The sequence below is a fragment of the Aricia agestis genome, chromosome 10, assembly GCF_905147365.1.
Source record: "Aricia agestis chromosome 10, ilAriAges1.1, whole genome shotgun sequence".
NCBI classification, from domain to species: domain Eukaryota; kingdom Metazoa; phylum Arthropoda; class Insecta; order Lepidoptera; family Lycaenidae; genus Aricia; species Aricia agestis.
This window is the reverse complement of record NC_056415.1, coordinates 5,833,109-5,848,164: the sequence shown is the minus strand read 5'-3', so window position 1 is coordinate 5,848,164 and position 15,056 is coordinate 5,833,109. Positions and strand designations below refer to the sequence as shown.

Genomic DNA, 15,056 nt, shown 5'->3' with positions numbered 1-15,056 from the left:
TGTATACTGCAATTTCTCCAATTCTGTATAACTGCGTTGTACAGGAGGATGTGTTTGTATAACCGGCTTACAAAAGGGTATCTTGTAACCGGCAATCCAGGACAGTATTGTGTGGTCACTAGTGATAGATGACCACTGTTCATAAAAATGGGTAAGTCTGCCAGCGTAACTCACCTCATATTCTACTGCCGACGACTCCGCGCTGGGTTCCCGGCTGTCGGTTGTCGATATGACGCTCTGGAGGAGCTCGCGGGCTGATATTTCTGTGCAGGTTCCTTCCTCTGATTCCCCATCTTTTGCCTGCGAACTGGGGGAGGAGCCTTCCAGTTTAAATTACTCCTTTGTGTAACGGGCACTTGGGGCTTCCTGTTTGCAGGTGTTTTAGTAGCTGGTGTGATTTTGAAATCCGCGCTTGACTTAGAAATTGATTTTGCAGTTTTTAAGGTATCAGCCAGATCCGATCCAAAAAGGCAGTTGTCAATTTTTGTTTTTGTCAACTGGTCTTTCATATCTTTTTTTAAATGATATAAGATAAAATTGCGACGTGTCATGGAATCAGTATTTTGACAGTCGCATATCAATCGAGTAGCATCCATGAGTAGCTTTATGACTGCAGTATTTTTGTTCTGCTCCTCGAGCAAAATAGTAATAGCCTCTCCGAGACACGATATCGCAGAACCCAGAACTTTTTGTTTGCTTTCAATTCCTTTATCTCTCTTTAAAACGACATCCGTTACAGCAGCCTTAATTTCTAGATTAAGCTCAGGAGCATCAATCTGGGTACAATTTTTCGGGGGAAGATATTTTTCTTGTAATTCTTTACGGAGGTCTTTTGCCAAGCCAACTGTAGCTACATGTTGGAGGCGCACAGCCAGATCGGCGTTAATATCCTTGCCGTATAATTTTTTTATTGATGGGTCGTCTCCTAACAATTCAAGCATAACATTATCCACTTCCGGCACAGCCATCACCTCAGGATCCTGGCAATCATTTTGAGGGGCAGGTAACTCGCACGAGCTAGTGGATGGAACAGGCTCGACGCTGCAGGCTAAATTAGCGGTGGCACCAGTGCTGGTGGAGGGTACAGATTGTCCTGTCTCCTCAATTTCGCCTTCAATAATCGGATCATTTTCAATCTCTGAGCCATCTGTAATTTTATACATAAAAAATAATAATCGATGCATATTTATTTCGTATTGTTTTAAATAATAAACGTAATAATAGCAAGAATTTGTCAATAGTGCGTAGGTACGCATGACACGTCTATAATAATAGCACTTAAGTACTGTATAATTTATATGCATTATATCTCTTATCACCCTGTTCAGTGAGCCGTAACGGCTTTTGTTAGTTGTATTTTATATTATTATGATAAGTGACATGCTATTTAGATAAGTAGCAATCCCAAAAATTGCTCGCAAATCTAAATTTATACACGTACTTATATTGTTACAGTATTGTTGGTAAAAATTAACACCAACTTATCAAGTAACTTAGTGTTATAGCAGGTACTTTAAAGAAAAAAATATATCCAAAAGTAGGGTACTTTGTTACCGTATTGTCTGTAAAGTGATAGCCCCAAAAGCTATCCGCAGAACAGACTTATCATGTATGATGTAACAGTATTAATTGTCATTGTACCTTTTCTGTCTGACGGCATTTCAGGATCCGATAACATATTTTCGTCATGTTCAGACGATGATGAATCACGTCGTTTTTTCTTGGCATGTTTCAGTTTTCTTTCGAGTTTTTTCAACTTTCTTGAGATATATTCGTAATCATGATCCTTTGAGTGTTTCCTTTTACCCATGTTTGCACTTTAAAACTGAAAATAAAAACCTAAAAATTAAATAGTACGTACTGGCGGAGCACTGTACTTGTGAATGACAAGCAACCGCAAGATTCGTGACAGGTGAGCGAAACTACCCACTTATTTTTTTAGATTTGTTTTTTTTTTTATAAATCTCAACTTTAGTACAAGACTGGCGTCACCGTAGGCGTAACTACTAGTGTAAAAAAGTACTTAATGCTAATCTCGAGGACAAAGCAGAAAGTATAATAGTTTATAGTAATAGTATACAACAGTATCAAAATTGTACTATTGTAAAATAATAGTGTTCATTGTAACAAGATAAAAAATATATAAATCTTTACTCTCTGACTTTTTTATACAAAAAAGAAGTAAATTTCTCAAATTCATAACAGGAACTGTCACAAAACCCATTAAATTTAAATGCCTGCCATGAGTTAAGGATTGTAAAATATGATCAAAATTCAAATTGTGTCCTGTCGGGGAAGGCCCGGTAAAAATTGCCTCTTAAGTCCGTTATCAATATCTTGGAAATTTCCATGGGAAGTCCGACAGACAGAAAGAAAATAATTATTTTATTGGCCGCCGCCCTGCAAGGTTTCGCATATTTATTGAGGCTAGTTCGTTGACCCCTTAATTAATCTGTGGGGCTATGCCCTGAAAGCCTTCGGATGACTTGAACTTGTGACCCCAAGGTTATGTTATGGCGCACTCTGTTCGTTAATTACGTGGCGTGCTTTTATTTATTTATTGAAGAAAATTACAAGAAATTTCGTAGAACTGCTGGATAGTTTATTGATGGTGATAGACGATAGCATTCGGTTGTTACAGATTATAATTCTTGAAAAATCGTCGTTCAAAAAAAAATAATTTTACAATACCTTTGAATTAAAATAGTTACGTAGAATTTTTGCAATTTAATTTTTTGTTGCAAGTTAGGCAACATAGGCCATATGCCTTTGATATCAGCATTAAGCATCAACCAAAATTATATCATTTGTTGCTTAATTCCCCTCTATTAATTTATCTTGTGAGTCGTGACATTATGACCAAAATGTAAAGGTCTACCGACTACCTTTCTTTCCGCACTCAACATGTCGGCGAACGTTTAACATTATAGTACTACGAGCTTTTGCCCGCGGCTTCGCTCGCGTTAAGTAGTATTATTATATACAAACTTTCATCCCCCATTTTACCCCCTTAGGGGGAGAATTTTTTAAAATCCTTTCTTAGCGGGATGCCTGCGTCATAACATCTACCTGCATGCCAAATTTCAGCCCGATCCGTCCAGTGGTTTGGGCTGTGCGTTGATAGTTCACTATGTCAATCAGTCAGTCACCTTTGAGTTTTATATATATAGATTTAATCGTTATTAATTTTTTCCGGCAAATCCCTATTATCAGTTTTTATTAAGGCAAAATTAGGTATGCACACACGGGACGCTTAAAAATCTAGTCTCCCTTGGGCCTTAAGTGACCCTAAAATGCAATCCCAATTTCTAAAATCTATTTAAGAGCGTTTACACCTTTCACGCTCAATTTTGCTTAAAACTGTACTTTTCAAACTTGAAAAAATCATCAACCACTTATCTTGATAAAAATGTTGATAACTTATTTTTATAGGAAATTTCACTGTCTATATAGTTAGCTGAGAAATAAATACGATTTATATTAGTATTAGAGTATTTATACGTTAAATCTCGATACCTTAACAGAGGTTTTCTTAAATTCCGATTAAGTATCAGTTTCAAAGCTTAAAATTTACGAAACCTGCGACAGATCTAATTAAAAAATAATAATAACCTATTGACAAGAACCTTAAGCAAATAATTAGCAGAAAAAAAAATCGTTTAGGAATTTAACTTTATGCAATTTAAATTCAAAGAATGAGAAATATCAAAGAAATATCAAGGAATTATAACTTTTTATTTACCTATTAATTTAACTTAATTTAATATTTCATATCATCATAGAAGAATCATAGAAGAACACTGTAATTAAAAAAAATGTTTTTAAATATCAACAAATCTTCTGTTATTTTTTTTCCTACAAATATTTTAAAACAACTATAAATCGCTGCGCGCATAGCCAATCAAATAGTCCGCCGCAGGTTTGTGTGGAAACTTGTAATTAGGTGTAAACGCTCTTAAGACGAATACAGAATCATCATTTACTTAACCAAGCACATCGATTAGTTTTTACGTTATCATTATCAGGCGCTACTGACGTCAATTACAGAATAGAGTTATTATAAAACTATTAAATTAATATGAATATTTAGCTGCATTTATTGATATATTTTGTTTATATATCAATAAATGCAGATTTATTGATATATAAACAATATATATATATAGATAATACACATCGATTATAAAAAATCGGCCAAGTGCGAGTTGGACTCGCGCACGAAGGGTTCCGTACCGTTATAGAGAAGGCCAAAAGGTGTGTTTTTGTAAGAGAGCCCCCTTAAATATTAATTTTATTTTGTTTTCAATATTAGTTGTTATAGCGGCAACAGGTATAGTACACAATCTGTGAAAATTTCAGAAGTCTAGCAATAGTTCGGTTCCTTTTTTTTATGAGATAAGGGGGCAAACGAGCAAACTGGTCACCTGATGGAAAGCAACTTCCGTCGCCCATGGACACTCGCAGCATCAGAAGAGCTGCAGGTGCGTTGCCGGCCTTTTAAGAGTAGGAAGAGTGAGGAATAGGGTAATAGGGAGGGTAGGGATGGGAAGGGAATAGGGGAGGGTAGGGAAGGGAATAGGGTAGGGGATTGGGCCTCCGGTAAAGTCACTCAATCGGCGAAACACAGCGCAAGCGCTGTTTCACGCCGGTTTTCTGTGAGAACGTGGTATTTCTCCGGTCGAGCCGGCCCATTCGTGCCGAAGCATGGCTCTCCCACGTATGAGCCTGAAGACAAACAGACGGACAGACTGACGGACAGACAACGAAGTCTTAGTAATAGGGTCCCGTTTTTACTCTTCGGGTACGGAACGCTAAAAATTAACTAAGATATTATGCTGATTGCTGAGGCATATAACCCAAACAGTGAAAGTGGGCTTAACTTAGATGCGTCCGCGCGATCGAGCGGTTTGGCCGCTAGACTACAAGAAATTATGTGTAACGATTTATTTAAATAGCAAAATGCAAATAGGTACATACAATTAATTGCTTGTGATCTCGTAGTGAAGAACCAAACGGGTTGATCGCGCGGACGCATTTAAATGGAGCCTTTGTTTGTCGCTAAACCTAGAGGCTAAATAATAATATGTAGGTAGGTTTAGCGACATACCTACTGAGGCTTTTTTTGATCTCCCATTATTTTTATTGACTTGTGGTTTTAAACAATAAAAACGTCTATGATACACGAGCTTTTGAATCACCATCTCCTAATTTAGGTATGTGCGACGTACCTATTTAACTATACATATATCCTGTTAATTTTGTTTAACGTACAAAAATACATTTATTGCGATGCACAGTATTTATACTTCATACACATTTAAATCCGGATTTGACCTTCAAAGCCTACTTTGATTTGAGCAAGTTTGCCCAAGCATTTGGCAAATGGTTATTATTTGTTTGGAAACTAAACCCGCGGTTGCTACCTAGAGTTCCGAGTAAACATAATTATTTTAAAATTAGTGGTCGCTCATAGCGAGAATTATGTGAAATCCAATTATTAAGATGTAATGTTGCTAGAACGTGAGAAACTGACTCTTAGCACCTTCTTAGCACACCACCCTCTATGTCACTTTGTTATTACTGTAATATGCTAAAATGTGACCCAAGTAAGCTATTAGTATAAGCTAGTGCTATAAATATGAGCTATAAACCAGAGACAGAGAGTTTTACTGACTTATAGCTACTTTTTCAATAAAACTCTTGCAACTACATACTTGATTCTGAAGCCGTCTCCAAACTCCTTTGGAAAAGCATATACTATTAAAGTAGTTAAAGTTACATCGTAGTTTTTAACGGGCAACACCACTCATTTCCTACTGCAAGGCGCCAGGACCAGCAGTAGTGACCAAATAAGGGAACCTCAGGGGTACCCGAGGGGTATACTAAATCTGTCAGTCACTATCGAAATCAATGAGGGACAAATGGCGCTATGTAGCCGTAGGGTCTATCGTGTCAAACAGCTGTCATATGTCACGAAATAACTTCCACATGTCACGATTTGCCCCGCGTTCCACTTGACGTTAAAAACGATCAAAACGCTCAAAATAGGAGGTATTTTGAGAGTTTTGATCGCGGGGAATATGTCTGTCTGACACGACATTTGACACGAAAGACCCTACCGTCTCTCTGGTGGCAAATGATATATCGAAAACCCCTTATTATAAGACGAAGAGGTTCTATATCAAGTACTTTATAACAATACAATTTCCTTTCAGATCCTCGTGTGAAGGACTGGCCGATGATGTCCTCCCCGATCCCGACGCTGCTGGCCTGCGTCACGTACGCCCTGTGCGCCAAGAAGATCGGCCCAGCCCTCATGGCCAACCGCAAGCCGTTCGAGCTCCGCAACGTCCTCATAGTATATAACCTGATACAGACTATATTCAGCGCGTGGATATTCTATGAGGTGAGGATCCTATTGTATTTTGTGGCTTGTACTACTTTAGCAAGTTAAATTTATGACGTTTTGGGCTCTATCCAGAAAAAGAGTTGCCATCTTCAATTAACTAAAATAGTAGGTAAGGAAAATAAGTTTGTCCTCTTGCCGGAAACGAAAATATATGATAGTAAATTCGAGCCTGTTTAAGAATATGTTCAAGTTCCTATATCGGCAAAAAATCAGTACTTTTAAAAGGAAATACGCAGACGTTGTGTTAATATATAAAAACTAATTAGTTTTTATGTTACACAGAAAATCTTTTACCATTCAACAATCAATAACAATGTGTTAAATTGATGACAATTAGACTCTAATTCGATTATATTATCACAGAACAAAAAAGGTATAACGTATACGTACATTGACGTATTTTAAAGTCGTAATGAAACAAAATTAACACAACCTCTGCGTATTTCCTTAAAAGTACTGATTTTTTGCCGATATAGGAACTTGAACATATTCTTATTTACTTGCCACTTAGCAGGCCGATATCAAAGCGTGTATGTTTAACGTATTTACTGTTGTAGTGTTAAGATACAGCTTGACTATGACAACTTGAATGAAAGACAAAAAGAACTGGCTTAGTTAGCCATTTTTGTCTCAGTTAAAAGTGCGATTTTATGGAAATTAGTAAATATGGCTAAGTCTAGTTTAATGCGAAATAGAGCGGGAGTTCGTTAAAATTATGGCTAAATGCAACTTACAGACGGATACGGATTTTCCGTCGCGGATGTAGTTTTAAGTATACTAGAGATCGCCCAATGGTCGAAATTCGACCTTAGTTTCAACAACATTAAGACTACTACGGTCTATATTTTGTAAAAAAGATTGACATTATCATATATATTTTCAACTCTTGTCTCTGGGACTCGGCTGATCTCAGACTGGCCGTGTAAGCATTGTCGAATAGGATCTAAGATACTATAAGACAATAAAATAAATATAAAAAAAGCTAATAAAAAAGCTATAATCTATTTTCAATTTGTCAACTTGTTGACAACTGACTTTAACCATAAATAAAAGAGTATAATTATGTACTTATAGGCTTGTCACTCAAAAATCTGTCATCTCCTTAGTGTGTGTGTTGTAGTGTGTGTAATGTTTTATTTGTTAAAAAAATGTATGATAAAAGCATAATTTCAAAATAATATAAGCTCGATGCACTCCTTCACCATAGCAAGCGTCCATAGATATTTAAAAAATAAAGATATTATGTAAACTATAACTGTGCAAAATTTCATGCACCTACGTTTCCCCATTTTTCGTAAAAAGGGTTACAAAGTTTTCGTTTGCGTATTAATATTATGATTAAGTCTACGCCATTCTGAACGAACTATAGGCTTCATACAATCCTAGGGGTGAAGTTACAACGCTGTGTTGTGGCACAGCATCGTGAGAATCGACATTTCTGTGCAATGAACGCCGCAATGCAATGTTGTGGCATAGACCCAAGTCCACACATGCAACCGCGTCACACTGAAACGGGCATTAACCATCGTTTCCACGAACCCCGGCTAAGTTACACTTACGTCAGCTGACATCATCAGATCGTAAAAACGATCGTCAAATATTTGCCGGCCAGTAATGCTGTCATCCGCGTAAATAAACAAATTCAATGGCTATTTGCAGAACATAACCTCAATATCTTGTGTATTTACTGCCGTTTTTGGGAATTTTTCCATTTCAAATAAACACTACTTCATATTTGCTTTAACAGCAACGTTTAATGCCTGGAGTAAAATATACCAGATATGCCAAAATAAGAATAAAAACTAAATATTGGTTTTATTTTTGATCATCATAAAATTAAGTTGCATTTAATAGCTTTGCAGAGGATGTTAAAAAAATATGAGTCAATTAATTTTAATTAATAATATATAATTTTTTCCACCTACATAGTAAATATGTATCGTCACGGCATGTAAAGATCATTAAGTGCATACTCTATTAAGGTGACGCCGCGTTAAAGTAAATACCGTGTTGGATGGTTTAGATTGCTTGTTTGCCTCTCATAGACAACAAGCAATTAAACACCGCAAAATGGAAAGGGTGTAAGCGACAAAATAGTTTTTGTCGCGTAATTTAAAAACCATAAATACATTTCATATAAGCTATGGGCAATTTAAAGTGTATGCTTGAACCAATCTAACTACAAATTTTGGAAGCTTAAATCACTCTCCTCTGTTGGCAAAATAGGAATCCCTTTTTTTACAGAGGTCTTTTTGATTGATTATTCTGTATTATAAAAGTTGACCAATCGTGTTATGCTATGGGTAATTCAAAGACAATATGATGAATACTGACAATGAACTTTAATTTCTTAGCTTTAGTCATTGCTGAGAAAAATCGATATCGCTACAGCCAAATTATCAAGGCGTCGCCTTAAGTATAAGCATGATAGCTGTTTAAAACTTGGATTGTTTGGTTTAAGTACATTACTCTAGTAGCGGTCCAGCACTGGATCACTAGTTGGAATAATTTTAAACTGGTAGAAATTGTTTTATAAGTGAGAATAATTTTACACCTTGTTGTAGAAATTTCACGACATATAAATAGTACTTAATTAAAATTACTTCACAAAACGTCTTTCACAAAACGTCCTTCAAACGTGAAATGTAAAAGGAAGTGTACCAGCTGATTGGCCGACTTAATGATCGGGTGTTACAAAAGGCAAAAGTTACACCATAGCATTAACGGTCCACATTTTTAGCAAGACTCTAGTCTCCTTCTAGAAATTTTATATCTAAACAGGCCCCTAAGCCTAGATAATAAGTATGATGTGTGTTAAAGTCATATATTTTCAGTATAATATATGGCCTAAGATTCTAAGTTTAGGCTTCAACTAAGGATATGCCATATCATCATCTCAAAAATTTTAGCGGAGAAATAATAAATTTTTCGGAAAAAAATACACAATATTGCACTCACCAAGGCACCGAGGCTATTGACCTAACAGAAACAGCTGATTGTAAGACGAGCATTTGTTGCTATAACAATGTAATCTGCTGTATGAAGTCAATGACTTGCGCCAAAGGGTGTTGCAATTTTATTTCAATTATTTTTTAAATGTAAGAAAGTAGTGCCTTATTATGCCTAAAATATAAGTATGTTCTCTTTCACAAAAAACGCTAACTAATTTGTAACATGAACTGTAATAAATACAATTAACTAGTAATTGCAGATCTAAATTATTCAAATTTACATAATTTAATAATATTATATTCATTATATTATAAATAAATAATAATATAATTTCTATCTCTTAATTATAAAATATAATGAATAACATCTTATTAGTCATTAATCTCATTATATACAATAATTATTACTGTTATAATTCAGATCTATCTCTTATCGACTTTTCTATTATATTTTGCACATGCAGATCTGATATTTATCTATATATTATATAAAACTCAAAGGTGACTGACTGACATGGTGATCTATCAACGCACAGCCCAAACCACTGGACCGATCGGGCTGAAATTTGCAGTTAGATATTATGACGTAGGCATCCGCTAAGAAAGTTTGTATATATAATAATACTTCTTAACGCGAGCGAAGCCGCGGGCAAAAGCTCGTTGTGATAGTAGATAGTGTTGTCGCGAAAATGTCATATTGTGATCGACCTTTATGAGTTCAACAAACTTTTTAAAAACCAGTTTAAAATTATATCAATAAAGTATGCTGCGAAAAGATGCTAAATGCCAATAAATCAAATCCTACCAGGATACTAACTGTAACCCATATGGTATAAATAAAATAAATATTTTACCATATTAAGGATTCGTTATACAGTTATTATGTTTGACTAGTTTGAAATTGGGTCACTGAGTTAATACTTAATAGTCATTGAACTACCAACATAAATATTTCCAATACAAATTTTTAATAAACAGTTAAACCAATTCGACACGATTAACTTTAGTGTTAAAAATCTAGCGTTTTTGGCAATTCACTTCTAGTTTTTCTGGTATGTCGCAACTTGCAATAGACGGTCAACTAGAATGATAATAAAATCGACCAGTTCGGTCACAGTCAACATCATTTCCCTTTACTAATAAATAGTAACGCAGTGGATACGACATACATTGTTTTGTCCGTTTCTGTCAAGCCCTTTCTAGTTTCTTCAATGTAACAGACAAAATAAAACATTGTATAATGTTTGCACTGTTGAAACTTGAAACACTTTTATTGGTTAGATAGAATAATATTATAAGTAAGTTAACCAGTCCTATCGTATTCATTTTACGATCGAATCAGCGTACAAATCCGCCTTATGTGTGCATCGAATTGTTCAGTTTTATCGCTATGTGTGTAGCAAAACTTCCCCCTACCTTTACCCCTCCCGCATCCCCTCGCCGCCCCCCAATTTTGGGGTAGGTTTATAAACTTTTTCCGAATTGACGGCTCGTCAATTCCATCATGCCATGCAAAAAAATTTAATAGAGATGTGTTTGTTACAGTACATGGCAAGCGGCTGGTGGGGACACTACGACTTCAGGTGTCAGCTGGTCGACTACTCGCGGAGCCCTAAGGCAATGAGGGTAAGTTACAGCCCTTACCTATAAAAAGTAGTATGCGGACCTCAAAGGCTCTACGCCTATTTTACGCACACACATGCAAGAAAACTACGCCTTGATAAGGCGTGCTGTTGCGGTGTGTGTCTTTTTATGTAGTGCGTGCTACATTAATCATAAATCTAAAGTGGACTGGAGTGGACGGAACTGACAGGACTATTTACAAACGTTGTTGATTAGTTAATATTTTGACGCTAGCCAATCACAACCGTTTGTAAAAAAAAGATAAACTTCAGTCAAAAATACTTAAAAACCGGCCATAAGTTGTAGAAGGAATTATAGTGACTTTATTGTAAAAGGCTGCTGTAATCAAATAAATTTAATTTTTGCGTACCTACATAGAAAAACTTCGTTTCCGCTAACTGTTTTAAAATGTCACGAATAATGTTTAAACTTCAATTTAAATCTCGTGTCGAATGCCCATAAAAGGATTTTTATACCTGTTGATAGGATTTATTGCTCGGTTTATTATAATTTATTTTAATATAACGAAGAACAAACGTTACATTTTATTCGTACCTGTTTACTAAACATAAAGCGTAAAATTTACATATTTAAATTTTGATTTTATGTTCTTAGAGATATACATTTTAATACTTATTAACTGAAAATATTATATTTTATATTCTCAATCGTGTGAAATAGGTACCTACTAACCTTTAAATAGATGATTACAATTGTTATAATATTAATTATTGTAGTAAATGACTTTGTTATGCTTAACCGAATGCTATGCCCTAATTATATTTTATTTGGTACATCGCTGAGTCACCAGTCTTGTTAAAAATACCCCCAATATTCAAAGTGTAACCAAAAGTAAGTGATAATCTTATATCTTTAAACGAGCAATTCTTGTATATAGTATTGTATATTCTTGTATATATATTTAATTAGCCGGGCAATTAATTCTACTTTTTGTCCCAACTCAATTTTAATTATATTAATCGGGAGAAGAGGAAAGTTAAACAAAAAACAAATGTTGGATTATATAGACACTTTAAGTAATAAAGAAAATATTAGAAAAATTATTTTGTTTACCTTTCCTTATATTAAAGAGACGAGTAAAAAACTGCCACACGAGATTAAAGAAAATCATATAAGATATAAGCTGAACAGCCTACTTTGTAGTGCCACCAACCAAAATTGTATACTTTTAAGTAACAATATCCCACAAATAGATGTGGTTGATATTAATAATATTTTAAATTTTAGGTTTAATAATCTAACATATGATAAGTTTTACTTATCACATTCTTATACCAGACATATAGCCAGATGGCTATTTCATTTTTTAGTTCTAAGACAAGCCAACAAATTGGCTAAACCATCCAGTGCTTTTATTGAGCATTCAACTTTTTTAAACAACTGTATAGATAACAGTTTGGAATATGTTCCAAATGATTTAAATTAGTTACTAAGACAACAGAGGCTCACTCTAGCAATGTATTAAGAAATATAAATAATATACGTGCCCACCACCGGGAAACTACCAAAAATAAAAGAAGTAACTGTAATTTTAATATTAATCCAAGTAGTTAAATTTTATTTTATTTTATTAATTAAGTACATACTTAAATTTTATATGATTATTACTTAAACAAAAACATTTTATTTTATGAATTAATTAATTGATTTTTATTATTATAGAATATTATTGAACTGACTGTTTACATTGAATTGTGTTAATAATGTTGTGCATATCTGTAATTGACATAAGCGCATAGCCCTAGTCTGAATATTGTAACTGATTGTACTGATTGTGTTTATGTTGTTGATGTGCCTCTGAAATAAATAAATAAATAAACTTTGTACACCAGAACTTGCAAGGGATGATAGGAAAAGAATTAGATATCGAACTGTTTTTAAATGAATATAACTTAGATATTATGTGTATTACAGAGCACTGGCTTAGAAATTGCGAATTAATATTTAACTTTTGTAATCACCAGTTAGCAAGTTCGTTCAGCAGAGAAAATGCCATTAGAGGTGGCTCTCTAATTTTAATTCATAAAAAGCTAAAGTTTAAAGAACGAAAAGATATTGTGAAATTCTCTTCTGAACGAATAATCGAAGTAGCCTGTATTGAGCTGAGCCACCTTATTATTGTAGGCGTATACAGGCCTCCATCAGGTCTATACGACTCTTTTGAAGAAATAATGGAACAAGTTTTAAATAAAGTATGTGCATCTAAAAAAAGGATTATTGTATGTGGTGATTTCAATATTAATTTGTTAGACTTAAATTGCACCACAATTAGATTCACATCCTTATTAAAATCGTTTAACCTAATTAATTTATTTAATGAACCAACTAGAGTTTGCGAAACAACTGCCACTTGCATTGACAATATTTACACAAATGTTACTCCCTGTAAAAAAGAAATAATTAATGCTCTGAGTTCTGATCATCGTGGACAGTTAGCTTCTTTTAACATTAAATGTGATAGTAATACTGAAGAAAAGATTGAGTTTATTCCTGTAAATACAAAACGTATTGAGAAATTTAGAAGTAAACTTGTTTCAAGTCTTCAGTGCTTAGATATGTCAAATAAACCAGATGAAGATTTTAATACATTGTTTAAAGTAGTGAGAAATGAATTCAAGTCTGTGTTTACTTCTAAAACGGTCAGTTTAAATAATAAAAATAATAATTTCAGAAATTGGGCAACTCCAGGTATTATTGTAAGTAGGCAAAGACTGTATGAGTTATATGATGAAAAAACAATGAATACTAGTGAATCCTTTAAAATATACGTGAAGAAATATTCAAAAATTTTTAGAAAAGTCTGTCAAGCTGCGAAGGCCCTCCATATAAAAGAAAAAATAAAGAACTCTAAAAATAAAGTGAAAACCACCTGGAAAGTTATTGCAGATGAGACTGGAAGAGTCAACTGTCGTAACTCTAAACTTGAACTTTATATTGATGATAAAAAGGTCAACTCTGACCTTGAGGTTGCGACAGTTTTTGAGAAGTTTTTTGCTGACATTCCGATCTCAACTACAAAAGACTTAAATTCCTCACCTGAAGTTGCGGAAAGGTTACTTAAAGAAAATGTCAAGGAATGTGATGTCAATTTTATTTTTAAAGAAATCGACTCCAGGGATATTATTAAGACTTTCAAATCGCTAAATGTTAAAAGTACAACTGATCTCTGGGGTATGTCCACAAGAGTTATTAAATCTATAATTGACATCATTGCCCCGCACTTAGCTCTAGTCTTTAATAATTGTATTAAAAATGGTGTGTTCCCTGACCTAATGAAGCATAGCAAGGTGATGCCTCTCTTCAAAGCTGGGACTAAGTCTGACCCAGCTAACTACAGACCAATATCTATTTTGCCAACTTTTAGTAAAGTATTTGAAAAAATAATTCTTAATCAATTACTAGTTCACTTTAACTGTAATAATTTGTTACATAACAATCAATTTGGCTTTACTAAAGGTAGGTCCACTACAGATGCAGGCATCAGTCTTCTATGTAGTATATTTGAAGCTTGGGAGGGGTCGCAGGATGCACTTGGTATCTTCTGCGACCTATCCAAATCATTTGATTGCGTTGAACATGCTACATTAATCAGAAAATTGTATCATTATGGTATAAGGGACACAGCCCTAAAACTGTTAAGTTCTTACCTTGCAAATAGAACGCAAAGAGTTGAAGTTAATTCTAAACGGTCTAATGGTAGTAAAATAAAGCTAGGTGTTCCACAAGGATCTATTTTAGGTCCCTTTCTTTTTCTCATTTACATAAATGACCTACCTTATCTAGTTAAAGATAAGCATGAGATAGTACTTTTTGCTGATGACACTTCACTAATTTTTAATGTGAAGCGACAACAATATAATTACGACGAGGTAAATAGTGCTCTCTTAAAAATAGTACAATGGTTTAATGCTAATAATTTACTATTAAATTCTAACAAAACGAAATGTTTAAAGTTCAGTTTGCCAAATGTTAGACAAGTACAAACCAATGTATTATTAAATGATGAGAAAATGAAATTAGTGGACACCACTGTTTTCCTAGGTATAACTTTA

The 15,056-nt window shown here is 34.3% G+C and overlaps 1 protein-coding gene across 4 annotated transcripts in view; it reads left to right on the top strand.

Moving 5' to 3' along the window:
• LOC121730902 (elongation of very long chain fatty acids protein AAEL008004) overlaps positions 1-15,056 on the top strand; it is a 66,472-nt gene that overhangs the window by 32,276 nt on the left and 19,140 nt on the right. For all 4 annotated transcript variants that reach the window (XM_042120112.1, XM_042120111.1, XM_042120110.1 and 1 more), the window contains 2 exons: positions 6,216-6,406; positions 10,906-10,986. In XM_042120112.1, the coding sequence (XP_041976046.1) occupies positions 6,216-6,406; positions 10,906-10,986 (272 nt within the window). The remainder of the gene's footprint in view (positions 1-6,215; positions 6,407-10,905; positions 10,987-15,056) is intronic.